This window comes from Rhinatrema bivittatum, chromosome 8 (genome assembly GCF_901001135.1).
Source record: "Rhinatrema bivittatum chromosome 8, aRhiBiv1.1, whole genome shotgun sequence".
NCBI lineage: Eukaryota > Metazoa > Chordata > Amphibia > Gymnophiona > Rhinatrematidae > Rhinatrema > Rhinatrema bivittatum.
In genome coordinates this window covers 269,787,949-269,812,160 of record NC_042622.1, presented here as the reverse complement: position 1 = coordinate 269,812,160, position 24,212 = coordinate 269,787,949, and the positions used below count along the sequence as shown (strand labels likewise).

The window sequence follows — 24,212 nt, the reverse complement described above, 5'->3', positions numbered from 1 at the left end:
GAGAAGTTTGTGAATCTGGCCAATGGAGAAAGGAGGTATTTCCTACCATTGAAATGTGGAATTAAAATGTCAAACCATTGAAATGTCTGTGTCCTCCTGGCTCCTTTCATGCCACTCATGTTACAATTCCTGGTCTCAAGAATTCCTGTTCCTACCTCCCAGCAGCAGATGGGGATCAGGTCGTTATTCGTTTCCTATGTAAATGTGTTATGAAGATAACTGGTGCCAGAGATATTTTTTATGACCCTTCCCAGTTAGAGTTGTTTCTGGACTCTCATCAACGGGACCAAGAAGTAGCTCCTGTCCCTGTCGTGGGTGAATGAATAGAGATCTGCATTCTCTCCTCTTCCCTTTTTCCATTTCTATGGGGTATTGCTCTATTGATGGTCACTCCCCCCACCCACTTTATTGTATCTTCAGCTTATGGGAAAATTATTATGTAAAATGGTAAATGATTTCCTTCCATGATGTACCTGATATTATCTGGGCCATGGCTTTTTGCTGTCTGTAAATGTGAACAATTCAATAAATAATGAAAAAGAATGAAGCAGCAGCTCTGAGTGCACAGTATGAGATGGGTTTTACTAGCTCTAATTTCCATATGTGCAAATGTAACTCCGGGATTAGGACAAATTACTAATTTGCATGTACACTCCCCGGGGGTCTCCCTGCTGCTGGTATTTATGCTCCCACCCAGTGTCTGCCTTCAGGTTACAGCACAGATCAGAGCTGGGAGCAGGAGAACTTCACCCTCACAATGAGGCTGCCACAGACCTTGTTATTCTCTGTCCTGATCTGGATTGCAGGTATGTAAGGCACTGGATATTTATCAGCTGAAATACTCATAATAACCATGCTGCAAACATTAATTTAACTGTTCTGTCCTTTCTTGTTTTCCAGCTGTTCAGTCTCAGACTCCTGTGCTGTCGCCTGCTGTTCTCTCTGTGAGCCTCGGACAAAGTGCATCTTTTACCTGTGATGTTGGAATAAAGGATGAACATGCTACACTCTTCCTGAGCCAGATCCCGGGAGAGGCACCGAAGAGCCTCCTCTATCACCATCACTCCTTGACAGCACCAAACTATGGGCCTGGAATATCCTCAGCCCATTTCTCAGCCTCTGTGAACAGCGCTGGGACGGAGTATCAGCTCCTCATAAAGAATGCAGAAGCTACAGACACCGCTCTCTATTACTGTCTGAAATGGTATAACAGTCCCCCAGGATACCACTGTGATACAGCGCCTGACAAAAACCCAGCCTGATCTGTCCACTGTCCACACAAAGAGGAGAGCACAGAGCAAGGCGCACAGCCTGGGTTACTGACTCCTGTGCGTAATCTGGGTCACTGGCCCCAGGCTCTGTCTGTATCTCACCCCTCACTGCACAGTCTGGATTACTGACTCCTGTGCATAATCTGGGTCACTGGCCCCAGGCTCTCGTCTGTATCTCACCCTCACTGCACAGTCTGGGTTACTGACTTCCTGTGCATAATCTGGGTCACTGGCCCCAGGCTCTGTCTGTGCTCTCACCTTAACTGCACAGCATGGGTTACTGACTCCTGTGCGTAATCTGGGTCACTGGCCCCAGGCTCTGTCTGTATCTCACCCTCACTGCACAGTCTGGGTTACTGACTCCTGTGCATAATCTGGGTCACTGGCCCCAGGCTCTGTCTGTATCTCACCCTCACTGCACAGCCTGGGTTACTGACTCCTGTGCATAATCTGGGTCCACTGGCCCCAGGCTCTGTCTGTATCTCACCCTCACTGCACAGCCTGGGTTACTGACTCCTGTGCATAATCTGGGTCACTGGCCCCAGGCTCTGTCTGTATCTCACCCTCACTGCACAGACTGGGTTACTGACTCCTGTGCATAATCTGGGTCTCTGGCCCCAGGCTCTGTCTGTATTGCACTCTCCACTGCACAGCCTGGGTTACTGACTCCTGTGCATAATCTGGGTCACTGGCCCTAGGCTCTGTCTGTATCTCACCCTCACTGCACAGTCTGGGTTACGGACTCCTGTGCATAATCTGGGGCAACTGGCCCCAGGCTCTGTCTGTATCTCACCCTCACTGCACAGTCTGGGTACTGACTCCTGTGCATAATCTGGGTCACTGGCCCCAGGCTCTGTCTGTGTCTCACCTTAACTGGCACAGCCTGGGTTACTGACTCCTGTGCGTAATCTGGGTCACTGGCCCCAGGCTCTGTCTGTATCTTCACCCTCACTGCACAGTCTGGGTTACTGACTCCTGTGCATAATCTGGGTCACTGGCCCCAGGCTCTGTCTGTATCTCACCCTCACTGCACAGCCTGGGTTACTGACTCCTGTGCATAATCTGCGTCACTGGCCCCAGGCTCTGTCTGTATCTCACCCTCACTGCGCAGTCTGGGTTACTGACTCCTGTGCATAATCTGGGGCACTGGCTCCAGGCTCTGTCTGTATCTCACCCTCACTGCACAGTCTGGGTTACTGACTCCTGTGCATAATCTGCGTCACTGGCCCCAGGCTCTGTCTGTATCTCACCCTCACTGCACAGTCTGGGTTACGGACTCCTGTGCATAATCTGGGGCACTGGCCCCAGGCTCTGTCTGTATCTCACCCTCACTGCACAGCCTGGGTTACTGACTCCTGTGAATAATCTGGGTCACTGGCCCCAGGCTCTGTCTGTATCTCACCCTCACTGCACAGCCTGGGTTACTGACCTCCTGTGCATAATCTGGGTCACTGGCCCCAGGCTCTGTCTGTATCTCACCCTCACTGCACAGACTGGGTTACTGACTCCTGTGCATAATCTGGGTCTCTGGCCCCAGGCTCTGTCTGTATTGCACTCTCACTGCACAGCCTGGGTTACTGACTCCTGTGCATAATCTGGGTCACTGGCCCTAGGCTCTGTCTGTATCTCACCCTCACTGCACAGTCTGGGTTACGGACTCCTGTGCATAATCTGGGGCACTGGCCCCAGGCTCTGTCTGTATCTCACCCTCACTGCACAGTCTGGGTTACTGACTCCTGTGCATAATCTGGGTCACTGGCCCCAGGCTCTGTCTGTATCTCACCCTCACTGCACAGTCTGGGTTACTGACTCCTGTGCATAATCTGGGTCACTGGCCCCAGGCTCTGTCTGTATCTCACCCTCACTGCACAGTCTGGGTTACTGACTCCTGTGCATAATCTGGGTCACTGGCCCCAGGCTCTGTCTGTATCTCACCCTCACTGCACAGCCTGGGTTACTGACTCCTGTGCATAATCTGGGTCACTGGCCCCAGGCTCTGTCTGTATCTCACCCCTCACTGCACAGTCTGGGTTACTGACTCCTGTGCATAATCTGGGTCTCTGGCCCCAGGCTCTGTCTGTATCTCACCCTCACTGCACAGTCTGGGTTACTGACTCCTGTGCATAATCTGGGTCACTGGCCCCAGGCTCTGTCTGTATCTCACCCTCACTGCACAGTCTGGGTTACTGACTCCTGTGCATAATCTGGGTCACTGGCCCCAGGCTCTGTCTGTATCTCACCCTCACTGCACAGCCTGGGTTACTGACTCCTGTGCATAATCTGGGTCACTGGCCCCAGGCTCTGTCTGTATCTCATCCTCACTGCACAGCCTGGGTTACTGACTCCTGTGCATAATCTGGGTCACTGGCCCCAGGCTCTGTCTGTATCTCACCCTCACTGCACAGACTGGGTTACTGACTCCTGTGCATAATCTGGGTCTCTGGCCCCAGGCTCTGTCTGTATTGCACTCTCACTGCACAGCCTGGGTTACTGACTCCTGTGCATAATCTGGGTCTCTGGCCCCAGGCTCTGTCTGTATTGCACTCTCACTGCACAGCCTGGGTTACTAACTCATACAAAATGTACAGTCTGGTCCATAACTGCTAGGTTTGTCATTAACTTGGGGCCCTTTTGATGAATTGTAATATGTGAAGCACACGATCTTAGGGACTGGTCCGATTTACTACTGGTCAGGCTGCTCACTGCCATGCAGAAGGCTTGGGTGTGATTCCTGGTCTTGCTTTTTCCTCATTGATATAGGAGGCTTTGGGGATACTGTGGAAGAAGCATTCGCTGTACCTGGCATGAGAGAACCACTGTTAGTTATGTAGGGGAGCAATTTACACAGAGCCCGAGCAGTTTCAAACTATGCAGGTGCTGTTACTCTGCTTATTTTATGCTAATTTCCAGTCTACACCTGTTATTTGTGTAGGTGGCCGTGGGAGGGCCAAATAATGACCACCCATGCACTTCTATGCAAGTACCCAAGACAAGTTTCAATGTAATAGGGTGCGTACAGTTGAAAGTAATCTATATGTGCATTATTTTACTTCCCAGAGTGAAACACTAACTCCTGCCTCCCCCCCCCCCCCCCCCCAGGAATGCCTCCTTTTAGTGTGGTTAAAGGTCCGTGCACGAGGGCAGCCAATCATGCGTCTAATCATATTCAAGGAGGGCAATATTCAGTCAAACCATGTTACCTAGGTAAATAATATTCATCAGCTAAATGCCTTTGAAATTTCTCTGAACCATAATGGTAGATGAAGACCAACTGCACCATCCACCCTGCCTGGTTCATTTTCTGTTCTGTTCTATTAAAACACTAGAACAGACAACTTCTTTTACACCTTAGAACAGCCGCTGGAACACTTTTATGCAGCTTCTATTTTAGGCTCTATCAGTGAAAGAAAACAAATTTTTATCGTGAACAAATTGATGCTCTGTTAGATACAAGTTTCAGGGTGGTAGATAGAAGTCAAAGGACCTCAAAAGATGAAGCAGGATGAGCGGAAATTGAGAAAATTCACCAGCAAGAAAACGTGCTTCTGGCTGTTCTAGGGAGTATGAATTGTGGAGCAAACATCGAAGGGGTGGGCTAACATTTTCAGGAATTAAAGATCATCAAAAATGATGAAAAGTCACCAAATTTCAACTCGCTGGGATCATGTTACATGGATTGTACAAGCCTTTAAAATATTCACCAGCATGAAAACCTGCCGTTGGCTGTTCTGGTTTAAGGATATATCCCAGCTGCAGAGGTTTGACCACTCTTAGGGTATTGCTTCTTCTGTTGTCGTTATCTCTCCTTGGTTCTCTATTTTGCTGAGTAGATTGACTTACAAGTTCCCGTACTTACTCTAACACCCAGCCTCTTCCAGCACTTCCAGCACTCCTGTCTAAACCAGCAAACTAGCAGTGCTGTTGCCAAGAAAATAGTGACGTTTCTTGCCTTAACATCCAGTCGCCTAGATCCCTCATAGACTTGCCAGATGGTGCCTGGCTGCTATCAGTCTTTCAAGAACTTGCCTGCAGGGTGCACACTTACAATGGTCTGAAGTGAACTGCGCAGTCTGTGGTGTTTATCTAAAAGGTTAGCACTGAATATCGGCATCAGACACACTGCAGGAAGAGAAAATCAAATTTCATATCTGTTTTGAATGGCAGATTATAGAAAGATGACTGTTGTAATTTCTATTTGATTGTTTATTTGTCTATGTCATTTTGGTATAATTATATAACTGTAACATTGTTACCTACCTACAACATGGGACAGAGCAGATACAAATATTTTAATTCAACAAATAAATAAGTTCACATAGTAACAGCAACATAGCTGGTACTCTCCGCCATCACCAAATTGTCAATGCTAGTTAGTTTCTGAGAAGTTAGAGCCCGTTGGCACCAATCAGGCCACGCCATGGTTGTGGAATCACTAGAATAAAAGATGTATTGTTGTTAACTTCATTCTTCATGTTGCTCCTCGGACCCCGTAGAAGAAGGAAGCGGTCATGGAGTAGGTTTGGATCACCTTCTGAGAGGCCTGGTTGGACACCACCTCCCTCTGGAGCAGAAAACTGTTCCTTTTGAAGAGGAAATGTCCTTGATGTAGCAGGAGAGTTTCCAAGTATCTTGGATGGTGCCTAAGCATCTATAGCAGGGGTCAGGAACCTTTTTGGCTGAGAGAGCCATAAACGCCACATATTTTAAAATGTAATTCCATGAGAGCCATACAATATGTTTAAAACTAAATACAAGTAAATGTGTGCATTTTATGTAAGATCACACTTTTAAAGTACAATAAGTCTCTGAAAATATTACACCAGGCCTTAAGACACCAATACATCTCCTTTTAGGAAAACGGACCAAGTCAGGCTGCTATAGAGTCCTACACAGAAACTACACGCCAGCAGAAAACCTCACCTGAATCACGTGCTGTCCCTCACCTAACATAGAATAAAGAGACCAAAACGCATAACAAGAAGCATGCAGACAAAAACTGAATTGGAAACTGCAACAAGCCAGAGTCTCTGTATGCAGTGTAACAAAGGAAAAAAGAAACATCACACATCCTTATAAAACAAATCAAGAAATATAAAATCATCAGCAGTAAAACTGTACTAACAAAAAGAACATATTTCGAAACAGCTGATGAGTGGAATATCCAATAATTAAAAACTCATATAAAACATTTCCAGATACCAACAAAATATTTCAAAATAGACACAAAGACCCAGTAATGAAAAATAATAAGGATACAAACATTTTTTTGCTCTGCATACCTGGGAACGTTTGATATCCAGGTGTCCTGAGATTGTTCTGACTTAGCAGGAGGTGGGGTGGTTTGCTTGGAACTTTCTCCTCTCTCAGTCACATACCAGCGCTCTCTCTCACACTGGCTCTCAATGACACACCTATACACACATGCTCTCAGTACTCACATATACACATGCTTTTTCTCTCTCACTTATATAGGCTCTTAATTACACATTTACACACATGCTGTCTATCTTTTCACGCTTACACACACACACACACAGGCTTTCAATCACATAAATACATGCTGTCTTTTTCTCTAACACACAGACTCTCATTCACATGCTTACAAACATGTCCTCTCTTTCTCTCATTTACACACAGGCTCTCAATCACATACTCACATGCTCCCTCACCTAAATCAGCTCGCAATCACACACAAACACACATGGTCTCTCTCTCTCATTTACACACAGGCTCTCAATCACATACTCACATGCTCCCTCACCTAAATCAGCTCGCAATCACACACAAACACACATGGTCTCTCTCTCTCATTTACACACAGGCTCTCAATCACATACTCACATGCTCCATCACCTAAACCAGCTCTCAGTCACACACAGACACACATGATCTCTCTCTTACTTATACACACAGGCTCTTAATCATACATATACATGATTTCTCTCACACACAAAGGATCTCAATCATACACACATACTCTTTCACACAAACAGGTTTTCAATCACAAACTTTCACATACAGGTTCCCAATGGTAAACTTACATTCATGCTCTCTCTCTCTCTCTCACAGGCAGGCTCTCAATCACAGACATACTCTCTTTCACATGTACAGGCTCTCAATCATTCACATACATGCAATCTCACACACACACACACACACACACTGCCCCCCCCCCCCCCGCGGCCCGGAAGAGGAAGTGGAGAGTATCGGGTGCCTGCGCGGCAAGAAGAGGCCACGCTGGTGCGCTCGGCATCGGCCCGAAGAAAAGAAGACTGCAGCGCGGCTCGGAGGAAATTGAAGAGGTTCAGCCGCGGCCGATGGGACTCCGCCTCCGCGAAGGCTGAAAATGAAGAGGTTAGCGTTGGGAGGAGGCTGCTGCTGCTGCCGCGCGTTCCCGGGGTGGGGTGGGGGAGAGAGAGAGTGAATGAGCAAGCAAGCATGTGTGTTTGCTCGCTCATTCACTCTCTCTCTCCCCCACCCCGGGAACGCGTGGCAGCAGCAGCCTCCTCCCAACGCTAACCTCTTCATTTTCAGCCTTCGCGGAGGCGGAGTCCCATCGGCCGCGGCTGAACCTCTTCAATTTCCTCCGAGCCGCGCTGCAGTCTTCTTTTCTTCGGGCCGATGCCGAGCGCACCAGCGTGGCCTCTTCTTGCCGCGAACGCACCCGATACTCTCCACTTCCTCTTCCGGGCCACGGGGGGGGGGGGGCGGGAAGAAGAGAGCACGCCGGTGCCGCTGACTCCAGCTGTCCTGCCGCGTTCCGCCCGGGCTGACAGCATTTAAGCCCGGGCGGAGGAGGACCGGGGAGCAGCTGGGTCAGCGGGAAAGTGTGGCGACTGTCTGCGAGCCAGATGCAGCCCTCAAAGAGCCATATCTGGCTCGCGAGCCATGGGTTCCCGACCCCTGATCTATAGGAACAGTCCATTGAACCTTGTGTATCTTGGATGGTTACTGTGTGTCTTTAGGAACAGTCCATTGAACCTTGTGTATCTTGGATGGTGCCTGTGTGCTTTAGGAACAGTCCATTGAACCTTGTGTATCTTGGATGGTGCCTGTGCATCTTTAGGAACTGTCCATTGAACCTTCTGTATCTTGGATGGTGCCTGTGCGTCTTTAGGAACTGTCCATTGAACCTTCTGTATCTTGGATGGTACCTGTGTGCTTTAGGAACAGTCCATTGAACCTTGTGTATCTTGGTTGGTGCCTGTGTGTCTTTAGGAACATTCCATTGAACCTTGTGTATCTTGGATGGTGCCTGTGTATCTTTAGGAACATTCCATTGAACCTTGTGTATCTTGGATGGTGCCTGTGTGCTTTAGGAACAGTCCATTGAACCTTGTGTATCTTGGATGGTGCCTGTGTGTCTTTAGGAACATTCCATTGAACCTTGTGTATCTTGGTTGGTGCCTGTGTGTCTTTAGGAACATTCCATTGAACCTTGTGTATCTTGGATGGTGCCTGTGTATCTTTAGGAACATTCCATTGAACCTTGTGTATCTTGGATGGTGCCTGTGTGCTTTAGGAACAGTCCATTGAACCTTGTGTATCTTGGATGGTGCCTGTGCGTGTTTAGGAACAGGCCATTGAACCTTGGGTATCTTGGATGGTGCCTGTGCGTCTTTAGGAACAGGCCATTGAACCTTGGGTATCTTGGATGGTACCTGTGCATCTTTAGGAACATGCCATTGAACCTTGGGTATTTTGGATGGTGCCTGTGCATCTTTAGCAACATGCCATTGAACCTTGTGTATCTTGGATGGTGCCTGTGTGTCTTTAGGAACAGTCAATTTAACCTTGACTGGTGTGTTACATACAGTATTTCCTCGGACCTCTGAATTCGCTGTCCATAGCCCTCAGTAAGTCCTGTGCAAAAGGGCCATCTCAGAACAGGTGAAGGCTTTTCATTTCAGCTGTACAACCGGATGCCTGAGCTTGTGTGTCAGTCTCCTGGATGCGATGTTCTGCCATGGGGTTTCCAATAGGTTGATTACAGGTTCCTTTGGTGGATCAACTTGTAGATGGTTCTTGGTACCATAAGTCCCAAGTGACTTCTTTTAGAGCAGATTCTTTCCTTAGCCACTGCACCTCCTTTTAGTTAGTGGAAGAACTGAGTTGTAGACCAATGCTCAGCACTTGCCACTCAGGCAGCAGACCAACCCAGTCATCCAGTTTGATTGAGATTGCTGTCACAGGTAGCAGGGTATCCAGTCCCCTGACACTTAGATTCAGTGTGATTTTTTTTTTTTAAACCTTTTACGCATGTAAAGTTAGCATATACGCACATCAGTAGCTTGTACTCGTGTACATGATATTATATAAACATCAAACGTACTTCTGTATTTTTTATTTCTCGCACATATACATGCACAAAAAAAGAAGTCTAGGGATGTTCCAGTGTGAGACCAAGGAATCAAGCTCGCATTGTTACTATATAAGAGATGAACGTGAATACATTAAGTAATGTCTGTTACCTGCTATTGATGGGAAGGGAGGCCTGGGGGAACTTGGGGGAGTGAAGAGCTAAAAGGGTCTGGAGGACCTGGAGGAGGACTGGTGGAGGTATTGCCAAACTGCTGATTTCAATTCCGCGCACTGGGTGGGGGGTCATTTTATAAAATGTGCTTGGTGACGAACTGGGCCTTTCCCCAATTCCCTCCCAATCTGCTGCCTCTTCCCCTCTCTCCCTCCTGATCTCTAAATCCCCTGTAAGAGGGGTTTTTCTATACTTACCTGCTCTCCAGAGCAGTAGTAAGTAGCGCGCGCCGGCTGGGTGCCGATGTGCACTTTACTGGGACAGTGCCTAATGATACTGTCCCGGCCGGCCCCCGCCCCACCAAGACCCCAGCCAGACCCCGTCCATGGCCCACCACTATCTTAGCGAGCCGGTCTTCCGCGCGTACAGGGAGATACATCTGAAAATGCCCACAGCCACGTACACATCTCCCGGCACTGGCTCGCGCCTGCTTTTCAAAACAGGCCCGTATATGCGGCAGCGTGGAGTGGCTTGAAAGCTATCCTCTTAGTTTCCTATACAGAAATGGGCCGGTTCAGGTCAGCTGAAATCTCAGGGAGCTTCGATAGGATTGTGACTATCAAACATTTAGAAAACTACAAATCTCTGAACCATGACCAAGTTCAAATCTCTTTTTTCACTGCTACAGAACTGGCTACAGATGCTCAGGGAGGGCGTTGCCTTCCCCTGCATTACCCCCAGAGAGAGAGGAGTCAGAAAGAAGCTGGACCTTTGGTCTTCTTTTTAATAAAAACTAACCAGAGTCTGTTGCACCCCAGAGTGAAATGTGTGAAAGCAGAAGAGCACAGATCTCCTCTGCTTGTAGGGTATGAGGCAGGTTTTACAAGCACTGATTTCCATATGTGAATGTTTAATCCTGGGGATCAATAATGATTTGCATATATCCAAATAAAATATTCTGAATTTCCCTGTTACTGGTATTTATGCTTCTATCTCTACAGCACAGATCAGAGCTGGAACCAAGAGAACGTCATCCTTACAATGAGGCTGCCACAGACTTTGCTGTTCTGGATCTTAGTTTGGATTTCAGGTATGTATGGCATGAAACTGAAATATCTATAAACTGGATTATCCATAAACATAATGGTGCAAATATTAATTAAACAATTCTTTCTGTTCTGTTCTCCAGCTGTTCAGTCTCAGACTCCTGTGCTGTCGCCTGCTGTTCTCTCTGTGAGTCTCGGACAAAGTGCAACTTTTACCTGTGATGTTGGAGTAAAGGATGGAGATTATACATTCTTCTTAAGACAGATCCCAGGAGAGGCACCGAAGCTTCTCCTATCTCACCATCATTCCTGGACAGCACCAAAGTATGGGCCGGGAATATCCTCAGCCCATTTCTCAGCCTCTGTGAACAGCGCTGGGACGGAGTATCAGCTCCTCATAAAGAATGCAGAAGTTACAGACACCGCTCTCTATTACTGTGATAAATGGTATCCAAGTATCTCAGCCTACCACTGTGATAAATCGCCTGACAAAAACCCAGACTGATCTGTCATTGTCACACAAAGAGGAAGAGCACAGAGCAGGTGTTAGACATGATGGGCTGAAAGCACTGAGAGATGGAGGGAGAGGGTGTGTTGCTTCCTTCTCTTTCCCTCTGCCATAGTCCAGGATCCACATCACAGTAAGATCTGTGGGAGGGAAACTCCCATATCCTCCTCCAGGACACAGTCTGGGTCACTGACTCCGGGCTCTATCTCTGTCTCATCCCAAATGTAATAATCTTGGTAAAGAGCAGCGAGATTCTGAATTTCCTAGTGATGATGGTAAAGTCTGGGGTCCAAATCCCACTTGCCCCAGTGACCTCAGCCTTATTCTCAGCACTGCCCCAAACAAGTAGTACTGGGCATTGACTCATTTCAGCCAGGATCACTCTGTCCTGACCCCTTCTGCCTCTTACGAATGTAGCAGGACCCCCAGTTGGCTTCCTGGCTGCACCCGGGGAGCTACAATGCTGTGGTCCATCTGGCGGGGGTGGCTTGACCTCCTGCGACCTTGGTGTGGCTGTGCCCATGGTCATTCACATGTATGAGTTCCTGGGCAGAGGAAGTCCTCCAACAGGAAGAAGGGGGCAAAAGGAGGGCACAGTGACCCTCTCACACTCGGCCCTGGTGTCCAAGGCAAAGGAAAAGCAAAAGTCACAAAGGTTTTCCTTCAGTTTCAAAATCAAGATCCATGCGAGAAGTGAAAAGGTAAGAAACAGCATTAGGAGACTCAACGTTTCCTTGACCTTCTCTCCCTGCACCAGCTTCCATCTCCCCTGCAGGGTAGGACAGCCTTGCTGTGGTTTCAACATCCAAACACTGTGAGAAAGTGGCAAAACCTCCTGATCAGAAATTATCCCTCAGAACCCAATGGATCCACAGACTCCTGCCAGAATCTCCAACAATTTCAGTTTCCTTCACCCTTGCTGGTGACTTTTTAGCAAAGGTTAAAAGAAAAAAACCAGAACCCAGGCCCTCTAGACTTCGGGGGCCTTCCCTTTCCACTCTAAAAGTCCAAAAGTAGCAAAATCTGTAAATCTCCAAAATCTCCTCCCTGGGCCACCTCCACTGTGAGGCAAAGATGGGGATAAAGGAAAGGCAGGAGCTCCACAATGCAAAAGGAGCCCTTTCCTGATAATGTTAGTGACGGGCCAAGATCAGGAGGCAGCCTCGGCCTGTGAGGTCCTGCTCCGGGCGATGGCTCAGTGCATGCGTTTGCCAGCCAATGGGCACGGAATAGCCTGCTCTGCTCACTTCCTGACCACCCAGAGAATTTTGTTCTACTCTGCAATATGTATTTATTTATTTATTTCGAAGTTTTTTATATACCGCGGTACGTTAATAACATCACCTCGGTTCACAATCAACAGTAAATTAGCAACAAGCTTTACAATCAAAAGAGCATAAACTCGTGGGTACATAATAAATCAATTGAGAACAAATTTCAAGAAAGAGTTAGGCATTAAGCAACTTAACTTAAAGATAATCATAATTTGTTGAAAATAATGATAATATAATCCCAACTGATCTTTTAGGGAAGCAAATAAAATCCCAAAGATCTATTGGCAAAGCAGTACAAGTAATGGGTATTTGAGAAAATGGAGAAGATCATTGTAAGTATGCTTGTTCAAACAGCCAAGTTTTGAGGTTCTGCTTGAATTTTTTGTGGCAGGGTTCAAGACGCAGATCAGTGGGCATTTTGTTCCAGATATTGGTTCCCGCAATAGTGAAAGCACGGTCTCTTGTAGAAACGAGTTTGATGTGTTTAAGTGAAGCGGACGCAAGTTTAGCTTGGTGTATTTTTCTTATTGGTCTCTTTGACATGTGGAATAGGAATTGATCAGAGAACCATTGCATATCTTGGTTGTAAATTGACTTATGGATGAGGGAGAGAACTTTGAAAAGAATCCTTGATGCTACCGGCAGCCAGTGAAGGTACATGAGCACAGGTGTGATGTGTTCATGGCGGTGGGTATTAGTAAGTAATCGAGCAGCTGCATTTTGAAGCATCTGTAATGGTTGTATGGTGTTTTTAGGGAGACCTAGTAGGATGGCATTGCAGTAATCGATTTTTGACAAAATAGTTGCTTGTAATACTGTTCGGAAGTCGTATGGATGAAGAAGGGGTTTGATTCTTTTTAGTGTGTGTAGCTTAAAGAATCCGTTTTTAATTGTGGTAGTGATGAATTTCTTTAATGAGAATTGATTGTCTATGATAACGCCAAGGCTGCGGACTTGTTGTAAATTGAAGGAGTCTGATAATGCATGTGGGGTAGATTTAGAGTAGGGGTTATTGTGTGAGGAGATGAGGAGGAGCTCTGTCTTGGTTGTATTTATTGCAAGGTAGTTTTCCGTAAGTAGATTTTTTATTTCCCCCAGCGCTGTGTCCCAGATTTTTAGCGCATTAGGTAGAGAGTCGTTGATGGGGATTAGGATCTGCACATCGTCTGCGTAAATGAAGTGTGGAAGATCCAGTTTCTCCAGCAGCTGACAGAGAGGAGAAAGGTATATATTGAAGAGAGTAGACGAGAGCGAGGATCCTTGAGGAACACCTTGAGCTAGTTTTCTGGGTTTCGATATATTGCTGTCAGTTTTAACACTGAAAGTTCTGTCCGAGAGAAATGATTGGAGCCAGGATAAGGCAGTGCCTGTAATTCCAATTATGCTAGGCGGCATAGGAGGGTATTGTGGTTGACCATGTCGAATGCTGAAGAAATATCAAGAAGTGCCAGTAGGTAAGAGTGACCGGAGTCAAGGGCTTTTAGAATCGTATCAGAGAGTGTTGTTAGAAGGGTTTCTGTACTGTGATTCTTACGGAAACCATATTGGGATGGGAAGAGTAGTAGTTTTTCGTCTAGGAAGTTAGTGAGTTGCTTATTGATGATTTTCTCAAGGATTTTAGATAAGAATGGGAGGTTAGAGACTGGACGATAGTTGGTCGGTTCAGATGGATCCAAGTCCGACTTTTTGAGGGTAGGCTTTATGATAGCGTGCTTGAGTTGAATCGGAAATACACCCGAGGATATGGATTTGTTGATGATGCTAGTAATGGGAGAGGCAATCCTTGTAGGGATGGAGAGTAGTGTTTTTGTTGGCATTATGTCAATCAGGTGCATAGCTGGTTTAATTCTTTTTAGGATCCCTTCAATTTCTGAAGCAGTTGTTGTTTCGAAATTTGAGAGAGTGGCCGAAGTGGTCAATGTGATAGTGGAACGTAGTGATCCTGATGGCGCGGGAGTAGAAAAGCGGGCCATGATGTTAGCAACCTTGTCATGAAAGTAGCTAGCTAACTTTTCACATTTGTTTTCGTTCTCGTCATTTGGGTTAATGTTTATCGGGGGGGGTAATTAAGCTTGACACATATTGGAAGAGGGCCCGGGGGTTGAACTGGTATTGATGTATTCTTGCTGTGTAATAGTTTTTCTTTGCTTCATCTGTGGTTTTACGATACTTGTGGAGTAGGGCTTTGTAGTTTTGTAGATGAGTAGGATCTTGGTTTCTACGCCAGTTCCTTGTTTTTCTCTTCTGCACTGTATCTCATTTTTGATTTGCAGGCCTTGTTTGCTGGTTATACTCTGAATCTCAGAGCTGATGTATTGATCTGGTACCACCAGCAGGTGGCGATGGATGGAAAACCGATCTAAAGCAGACTTAAGTAGCCTCGGACAGGTCACAGGACAGGCCTGCGGGAGATTATAAGTTACCTTAACACAGCAGCAATACGGACACGGTGCTCACTTAGTCCCCGTCTAAACACCACTTAGTGAGAATACAAATAATTTAAAAGACACCTTAAGCAGATAACTACATCAGTGAACTAATAATAAACGTAAAACACCAGAATAATTTTGGACAGCAAAAGTCATTATAGAGCAGTTGCACAAACTACTGGTCTACTAATTTGTCCATAGAGTGTGAAATAGTATTCCTTTGGTTTCAACTGAGTCTCAAAATAATTAAGACAAATGTTAGAGTCAGTTAAGCACAAATATAGATTAGATACAGTACAGTATTGATAACATTTTCATCCCTGGGAGCCTGGCAGCTTTTGAGCTGTGTTCATCTCGACATTGCTGTCAATTAGAAGAATGGGGAGGAGAAGAGGAGGAAGATCTATCAATTCTGTCTTTTCCATACCCCACACTCTCTCTCTCCACCCACACCACCACCACTTTTCCCCTTTCCGCCTTCCCTGACCCAGCACTCTCTTTCCTCCCACACCCGCCACAAGTCACAGCACACTCTGCCCTCAGCCAAGTCCTGAGCCCTGGAATCCCAGCTGCAGACTGAGCTGTGCCTGTTCCAGCCCCTCTCCTCCAGCTTTTCCATGTGCATTGCCTGAAGTGAGTGCTCCAGGCTCGCCCCCCTTCCCCTGCAGATTCCTGAGGAAAGGACGGGAGCAGATTGGAGCAGATACTGGAAAACAGAAAACAATTGCTCTGCTCCCTTCTCCAACGCCTGTCCTCCCATTCCCTGCAGGCTTCCTGAGGAAAGGAAGGGAGATAAGATTGGAGCAGACACTGGAAAACAGAAAACAATTGCTCTGCTCCATTCTCCAGCTCCTCCTCTCCCATTCCCTGCAGGCTTCCTGAAGGGGGGCTGAAAGCCTCCCTCTCATTGCTGGACTACTTCCTGCATCATAATCTTGTTGATTTGTTATTGTCACCTGAAAAACAAGGAGAGAGCGAGGTCCCTGAGGAGCGGGGTACCTGTGGTAAGTTCGAGGAGGCAGAGTAAGCTTAGACAGACAAGGCAAGTCTCTTGTCAATCCATGTCCTTGCTAACTCGATATGTTAGCAAATTCCAAGACCTTAAATATCCGTCGCGAGTGACATCATCTTCGGGGGACGCCCGCGAGGTTCGCGCCAATGCTGGTACTTCAATCTGGGCTGCGCCGTGCGCACGCTCCTAGGCCTCCAGGAAACATGGTTGCAGCGTCGAGCAGGTCCGGGAGCGCCCGAAGACAAGTGGCATTAGAACGCCGCGGTAGCCAGTCTTCCTGTGGACAGAGAGGGAGGCACCAGAGAAGTATGGAGGGTGGAGAGAGGGCGTCGGGCACCGACGGACACAAAAGTACCCCCCTTCAAAGGGCGACTTCTTCAGGTGCCAGGCTTAGGTTTTGAAGGATGCGCAAGTTGAACTGACGAAGCATCTCTTTGTCCAGGATATTGGTCTGAGGCTCCCAAGAGTTTTCTTCGGGGTCGAAGGCTTCCCATTTTAGAAGGTAATCAAAAGTCTTGCCTCTCTTACGAACATCCAGGACTTCTTCGACCTTGTATTCCAAGTCGTCTTCTGCATTGATGACAGGTGGATCTTGAGTCTTGGAAGAATTCACTGAGTATGAGTTGTTATCAGCAGCGATGGATGAGTTGCTGGGGTCGTCACTGAGATCTTCAGTGGAAGTGGTGAAGTTGGGGAATGTCCAAAGTCCACTTCAAAAGATGACACTGTAGTGGATCTTTCAACTTGATGAGGGGAATTTTCAAGTCTTCCACTAGACGTCGGAGAATGAAGTTGCCTCCTGCCCCTGAGTGCACTAGGGCAGGAGGCTGAACCGTGATTGGTCCGTAAGTCAACGAGACTGGGAGATAGAGCGGATGAGATGTCGTGGTATGGCCTATGAACAGTCTTCCTGCAGGACTTCGGCCCGCCCATTTTTCGGATGAATGGAGCATGTGGAGACATTGTGGCCGAACTGACCACAGTACATGCAAAGGCCTCGCTTCTTCCGAAATCTTCTCTCTTTGGAGGTCAAGCGACCGTGACCCAGTTGCATATGTTCATCTGTATCAGCAGCAGGGGTTACTTGAACCATTCGAGGTGCAGAGGTAGCACTGGCCTGTTTCAACCCGGGTACCACCCTAGGCCGGATTTCCTTCACCTTGTCCCGGAGTCGTAGATCAATCCGAGTAGCTAAGGCTATTAATTCGTCCAGTGAGTCAGGTGTCTGGCGAGCTTCCAGCTCATCCTTCAAATGGTTATCCAGGCCCCTGCAGAAGAGAGTCTTAAGACATTTGTGGTCCCAGCAAAGTTCTGCCGCAAGAGTTTTGAACTCTATGGCAAATTCAGCCAATCATCTGCTGCCTTGCTTCAAATCCACTAAAGCAGAACCGGCTACAGACATTTGAGCAGGGTCATCGAAAATGGATTTAAATAAGTCCATAAATCCTTCTATGTCCTGCAAAATGGAGTTCTTGCGTTCCCACAAGGTAGATGACCAAGACAAAGCCCTACCATCCAGGTATGAAATGATGTAGAGAGTCTTGGAGAGAGTGGTAGGAAATAGAGACGGCTGTAAGGCAAAGTGCATGCAGCACTGGTTCAAAAAGCTCCGGGTCTTCAGGATTTCTCCGGAAAAGCGGATTGGAGCCGCCAGTGGTACAGCAGTCTTCAAAGTTACCTCCGGTAACTGACCTTCTTGGTTGGAGGTTTGTTCCTTGAACCTTCTGTGTGTGTAGTTGATGAAACGCTGAAATAAGCTTCTCCAAAGCGTTTTGCTGCTCCACAATGCGTTGGGTCAGGCCCGGTATGGCCTGCAAAGCACTGAGTTGTGCCGGATCCATGGAGTTAAAAATCTGTTATTGTTCGGAGTTAACAGTCTGCTTGGAGTTAGCAATCTATTAGCGATCTGATGCTAGGAGTTAGCAATCTGTTATTGATCTGATGCCTGATGGGAGGAGCAATCAGATAGTTGAGGGTGGATCCTTGGACCAGTGGCAGATGACCATGCCCCCGGGGAATGATCCCAAGAGGGACCACCGGTCAGGCTCAGAGTTAGGAGACAAACACACACTAGTTGTTTATTAGACAGTATACTGAACCACCAGAGATGGCAGTAGTGAGCTGGCAAGCCCAGCTGGGCTGCAGTCCCTCAGATACTGGAACAGCGATCCCTGGAGGCTGAGCTGAAGAGAGACTGAGATATAGTGAGTAGGCAGGTTATGCAGATGTAACACTCACACAATGTCCCAATGAAGCCCAGGAGCTGGAAGGTATAGGGCCTCGAGGAGCGAGCACCTGGCTCCAGGGAAAGCTCAGAGAGAACGATGGTAACTCACTGATGTAGCTGTGATAGTTAGATAGTTGGTAGTGAAGACTTCCAAGCAGAAGAGTATACGAAGTAAGTCTGGGATGAGGGCCCTCGAGGAGCGAGTACCAGTTCCAGACTGTAACCTGAAAAAGACAAGGAGAGAGCCAGGCCCCCGAGGAGCGGGTACCTCTGGTAAGTCCGAGGAGGCAGAGTAGCTTAGACAGACAAGGCAAGTCCATTGTCAATCCTTGCTAACTCGATATGTTAGCAAATTCCAAGACCTTAAATATCCGTCGTGGGTGACGTCATCTTCGGGGGATGCCCCCGAGATTCGCGCCAATGCCGGTACTTCAATCGGGGCCGCGCTGTGCGCACACCCCTAGGCCTCCAGCAAACATGGCATTTGCAGCGTCGAGCCGGTCCGGGAGCACCCGAGGACAAGTGGCAGGAGAACGCCGCAGTAGCCAGTCTTCCCACGGACAGAGAGGGAGGCACCAGAGAAGTAAGGAGGACAGAGAGAGGGCGTTGGGCACCTATGGACACAACAACTGTGCCTGGAGATTTAGGGGTTTAAACCGGAGATAAAAGCCTTGAACTGTGCCTGGAGATTTAGGGGTTTAAACCGGAGATAAAAGCCTTGAACTGTGCCTGGAGATTTAGGGGTTTAAACCGGCGATAAAAGCCTTGAACTGTGCCTGGAGATTTAGGGGTTTAAACCGGAGATAAAAGCCTTGAACTGTGCCTGGAGATTTAAGGGTTTAAACCGGCGATAAAAGCCTTGAACTGTGCCTGGAGATTTAAAGGTTTAAACAGGAGATGAAAGCCTTGAACTGTGCCTGGAGATTTAGGGATTTAAACCGGAGATAAAAGCCTTGAACTGTGCCTGGAGATCTAGGCATTTAAACCGAAGGCAGGAGCCTTGGCCTAGCAAAGCAAGACTAAAGAGGTTAGGACTTTTCAGCTTGGAGAAGAGACGGCTGAGGGGGGATATGATAGAGGTGTTTAAAATCATGAGAGGTCTAGAATGGGTAGATGTGAATCGGTTATTTACTCTTTCGGATAGTAGAAAGACTAGGGGGCACTCCATGAAGTTAGCATGGGGCACATTTAAAACTAATCGGAGAAAGTTCTTTTTTACTCAACGCACAATTAAACTCTGGAATTTGTTGCCAGAGGATGTGGTTAGTGCAGTTAATATAGCTGGGTTTAAAAAAGGACTGGATAAGTTCTTGGAGGAGAAGTCCATTACCTGCTATTAAGTTCACTTAGAGAATAGCCACTGCCATTAGCAATGGTTACATGGAATAGACTTAGTTTTTGGGTTCTTGCCAGGTTCTTATGGCCTGGATTGGCCACTGTTGGAAACAGGATGCTGGGCTTGATGGACCCTTGGTCTGACCCAGTATGGCATTTTCTTATGTTCTTAGATCTCTTTCTTGGGTTGTAGCACCTAATATGGAACCTAACATTGTGTAACTATAGCATGGGTTACTTTTCCCTATATGCATCACCTTGCACTTATCCACATTAAATTTCATCTGCCATTATTAAGGTAGAGTTGTAGAAATCCATTGTACTGTGTTTGGTCTCTGACCTGCGTTTATCTTGTTGGGTGTTCTCCTGACTCCGTTCATGCCAAGGTACAGCCCAAGCCACTGCATCAAAGACCTTATGAGCAAGATATTAAAAGGTACATTAAAAAACAATCCATGAATGTAAGATACATGAAGTTAAACTGATCAGACACTTCAGAACTGACAAGAAAGGACTCCAGAGAGACCAGGGCTGTTTAACTCACTAAATTCCAGTGCCTGTCTCCTTCTAATCAGTCCAACACTTCATTTATCACTCACTTGTGTTTCCTGGCAAATGTCAGCTTTTGTTATCTCCCGAAAACTAATCAAGAAGTATATTGTTAGTCCAATACAAAAAAGATTTCACCTATTATCTTTTTTGTTTGTTAACTTTTATTTCCATATATATATATATATATATATATATATATATATATATATATATGTAATCCTGGGGATGTCATTATTAATAATGATTTACTTATTTGCAAATATAATATTGAATATTTGCCTCTGTAACATTGGTTTTAGTGCTACCGTATGTAATAGTGATTTACATGTGTGCATGCGTAATCCTGGTTGGATAGAGCAGATACAAATAATCCTGGTTGTAACAATACTAATAGTGATCTGCAATTTGCATGTACACCCCCCAGGGGTCTCCCCGTTTCTGGTATTTAAGCTCCCACCAAGTGTCTGCCTTCAGGTTACAGCACAGATCAGAGCTGGGAGTAGGAGAACTTCACCCTCACAATGAGGCTGCCCCAGACCTTGTTATTCTCTGTCCTGCTCTGCATTGCAGGTATGTAAGGCACTGGATATTTATCAGCTGAAATACTCATAATAACCATGGTGCAAATATTAATTTAACAATTCTTTCTGTTCTGTTTTCAAGCTGTTCAGTCTCAGACTCCTGTGCTGTCGCCTGCTGTTCTCTCTGTGAGCCTCGGACAAAGTGCAACTTTTACCTGTGATGTTGGAGTAAAGGATGGAAGTGCTACACTCTTCCTGAGCCAGATCCCAGGAGAGGCACCGAAGCTTCTCCTATCTCACCATCACTCCTGGACAGCATCAAAGTATGGGCCGGGAATATCCTCAGCCCATTTCTCAGCCTCTGTGAACAGCGCTGGGATGGAGTATCAGCTCCTCATAAAGAATGCAGAAGTTATAGACACCGCTCTCTATTACTGTTATAAATGGTATAACAGTCCCCCAGGATACCACTGTGATAAAGCACCTGACAAAAACCCAGACTGATCTGTCACTGTCACACAAAGAGGAAGAGCACAGAGCAGGTGCACAGCCTGGGTTACTGACTCCTGTGCATAATCTGGATCACTGGCCCCAGGCTCTGTCTGTATCTCACCCTCACTGCACAGTCTGGGTTACTGACTCCTGTGTATAATCTGTGTCACTGGCCCCAGGCTCTGTCTGTGTCTCACCCTCACTGCACAGTCTGAGTTACTGACTCCTGTGCATAATCTGGGTCACTGGCCCCAGGCTCTGTCTGTATCTCACCCTCACTGCACAGCCTGGGTTACTGACTCCTGTGCATAATCTGTGTCACTGGCCCCAGGCTCTGTCTGTGTCTCACCCTGACTGCACAGTCTGGGTTACTGACTCCTGTGTATAATCTGTGTCACTGGCCCCAGGCTCTGTCTGTGTCTCACCCTCACCGCACAGTCTGAGTTACTGACTCCTGTGCATAATCTGTGTCACTGGCCCCAGGCTCTGTCTGTGTCTCACCCCTCACTGCACAGTCTGGGTTACTGACTCCTGTGTATAATCTGGGTCACTGGCCCCAGGCTCTGTCTGTATCTCACCCTCACTGCACAGTCTGGGTTACTGACTCCTGTGCATAATCTGGGTCATTGACCCCAGGCTCTGTCTGTATCTCACCCTCACTGCACAGTCTGGGTTACTGACTCCTGTGCATAATCTGGGTCACTGGCCCCAGGCTCTGTCTGTATCTCACCCTCACCGCACAGTCTGGGTTACTGACTCCTGTGCATAATCTGAGTCACTGGCTCCAGGCTCTGTCTGTATCTCACCCTCACCGCACAGTCTGGGTTACTGACTCCTGTGCATAATCTGGATCACTGGCCCCAGGCTCTGTCTGTATCTCACCCTCACTGCACAGTCTGGGTTACTGACTCCTGTGCATAATCTGGGTCACTGGCCCCAGGCTCTGTCTGTATCTCACCCTCACTGCACAGCCTGGGTTACTGGCTCCTGTGCATAATCTGGATCACTGGCCCCAGGTTCTGTCTGTATCTCACCCTCACTGCACAGTCTGGGTTACTGATTCCTGTGCATAATCTGGGTCACTGGCCCCAGGCTCTGTCTGTATCTCACCCTCCCTGCACAGTCTGGGTTACTGACTCCTGTGCATAATCTGGGTCACTGGCCCCAGGCTCTGTCTGTATCTCACCCTCACTGCACAGTCTGGGTTACTGACTCCTGTGCATAATCTGAGTCACTGGCCCCAGGCTCTGTCTGTATCTCACCCTCACTGCACAGCCTGGGTTACTGACTCCTGTGCATAATCTGGGTCACTGGCCCCAGGCTCTGTCTGTATCTCATCCTCACTGAACAGTCTGGGTTACTGACTCCTGTGCATAATCTGGGTCACTGGCCCCAGGCTCTGTCTGTATCTAACTCTCACTGCACAGTCTGGGTTACTGACTCCTGTGCATAATCTGGGTCACTTGCCCCAGGCTCTGTCTGTATCTCACCCTCACTGCACGGTTGGGGTTACTGACTCCTGTGCATAATCTGGGTCACTGGCCCCAGGCTCTGTCTGTATCTCACCCTCACTGCACAGCCTGGGTTACTGACTCCTGTGCATAATCTGGGTCACTGGCTCCAGGCTCTGTCTGTATCTCACCCTCACTGCACGGTCGGGGTTATTGACTCCTGTGCATAATCTGGGTCACTGGCCCCAGGCTCTGTCTGTATCTCACCCTCACTGCACAGCCTGGGTTACTGACTCCTGTGCATAATCTGTGTCACTGGCCCCAGGCTCTGTCTGTATCTCACCCTCACTGCACAGTCTGGGTTACTGACTCCTGTGCATAATCTGGGTCACTGGCCCCAGGCTCTGTCTGTATCTCACCCTCACTGCACAGTCTGGGTTACTGACTCCTGTGCATAATCTGGGTCACTGGGCCCAGGCTCTGTCTGTATCTCACCCTCACTGCACAGCCTGGGTTACTGACTCCTGCTGAATATTCCAGCCTAAAGTTATCTGGCTGCATATAGCTTGATAACTAAAAAAAACCTAACTAACCAACTATCAGGCCAATTCAGTAAAGTCCGCGGGCTTGATGGACACTTGGTTTGACCCAGCATGGCAATTTCTTATGTTCTTATGATGCAGAGGCATTATGACATTCTCTGCTTTATTCTCCATTGCTTTCCTAATAATTCTCTGCTTTATTCGCCTGCCGGTGCGCGCAATTCAGTATTTAAATTAGGCCCGGCGGTAAAAACGGGCTAAAGGAGGCGCTTGTGACACTAGCGCATCCCTAGTGCCTCCTTTTTGACAGGAACGGCGGCCTTCAGCGGGTTTGACAGCTGACGCTCAATTTTGCCGGCATCGGTTCTCGAGCCCACTGACAGCCACAGGCTCGGAAACCGGACACCGGCAAAATTGAGCGTCCGGTTTTCGACCCGACAGCCGCCGGCCGACTTCCAATTTTTTTTTCTTTTTTAACTTTTTTTACTCTTCGGGACCTTCGACTTAATATCGCCATGATATTAAGTCAGAGGGTGCACAGAAAAGCAGTTTTTACTGCTTTTCTGTGCACTTTCCCGGTGCCAGCAGAAACTAGCGCCTACCTTTGGGTCGGCGCTAATTTCTGAAAGTAAAATGTGCGGCTTAGAATTAATAAGGATTTTAAAAATTGCCCGCTATCCATATCTGGAAACCTTTGATTTCCAGAAATCCTAAAAATGTCATGGATTAGCAGGCAGAGAGGAAGTGGGGTCAATCTACTCTCTCTCTCTCCCACATAAATGCACACATGCATGCTTTCTCTCTCTCCCCTACACACATACACTCCTGCTCTCTCTGTCTCCCACATGCATGCTCGCTCTCTCACTCTTCCAGACAGTCTTGCTCCCCTTCCCCCCCCCTCCCCAGCACTCTTGGTCCCCTCTCCTCTCAAGACAAAACCCTACTCCCCAGGAATCAGGGGCGGATTGGCCTATCGGGGATCGGGCATCCCCCGGTGGGCCGGTCACTCCAGTCACGTGGTCTGGCGCGTGCGGCTGTGACGGAGCCGAGCTCGGCAGCCCACGTGATGTGTCCTAGGC

The 24,212-nt window shown here is 47.6% G+C and overlaps 1 protein-coding gene across 12 annotated transcripts in view; it reads left to right on the top strand.

Annotated features, from left to right (window-relative positions):
- Positions 1-24,212, top strand: part of LOC115096365 (immunoglobulin kappa light chain-like) — an 87,948-nt gene that overhangs the window by 717 nt on the left and 63,019 nt on the right. Inside the window, exons 1-2 of one of the 12 annotated variants that reach the window (XM_029610861.1) lie at positions 724-806; positions 20,791-21,113. The exons of 1 other annotated variant lie outside the window; for it this stretch is intronic. In XM_029610861.1, the coding sequence (XP_029466721.1) occupies positions 758-806; positions 20,791-21,113 (372 nt within the window). In that variant the 5' untranslated portion in view covers positions 724-757. Of the gene's footprint in view, positions 1-723; positions 807-900; positions 1,227-10,759; positions 10,835-10,933; positions 11,260-20,608; positions 20,698-20,790; positions 21,117-24,212 lie in introns of those variants that run through there. 10 more of the 12 variants (XM_029610862.1, XM_029610854.1, XM_029610858.1 and 7 more) reach the window with 10 other exon arrangements.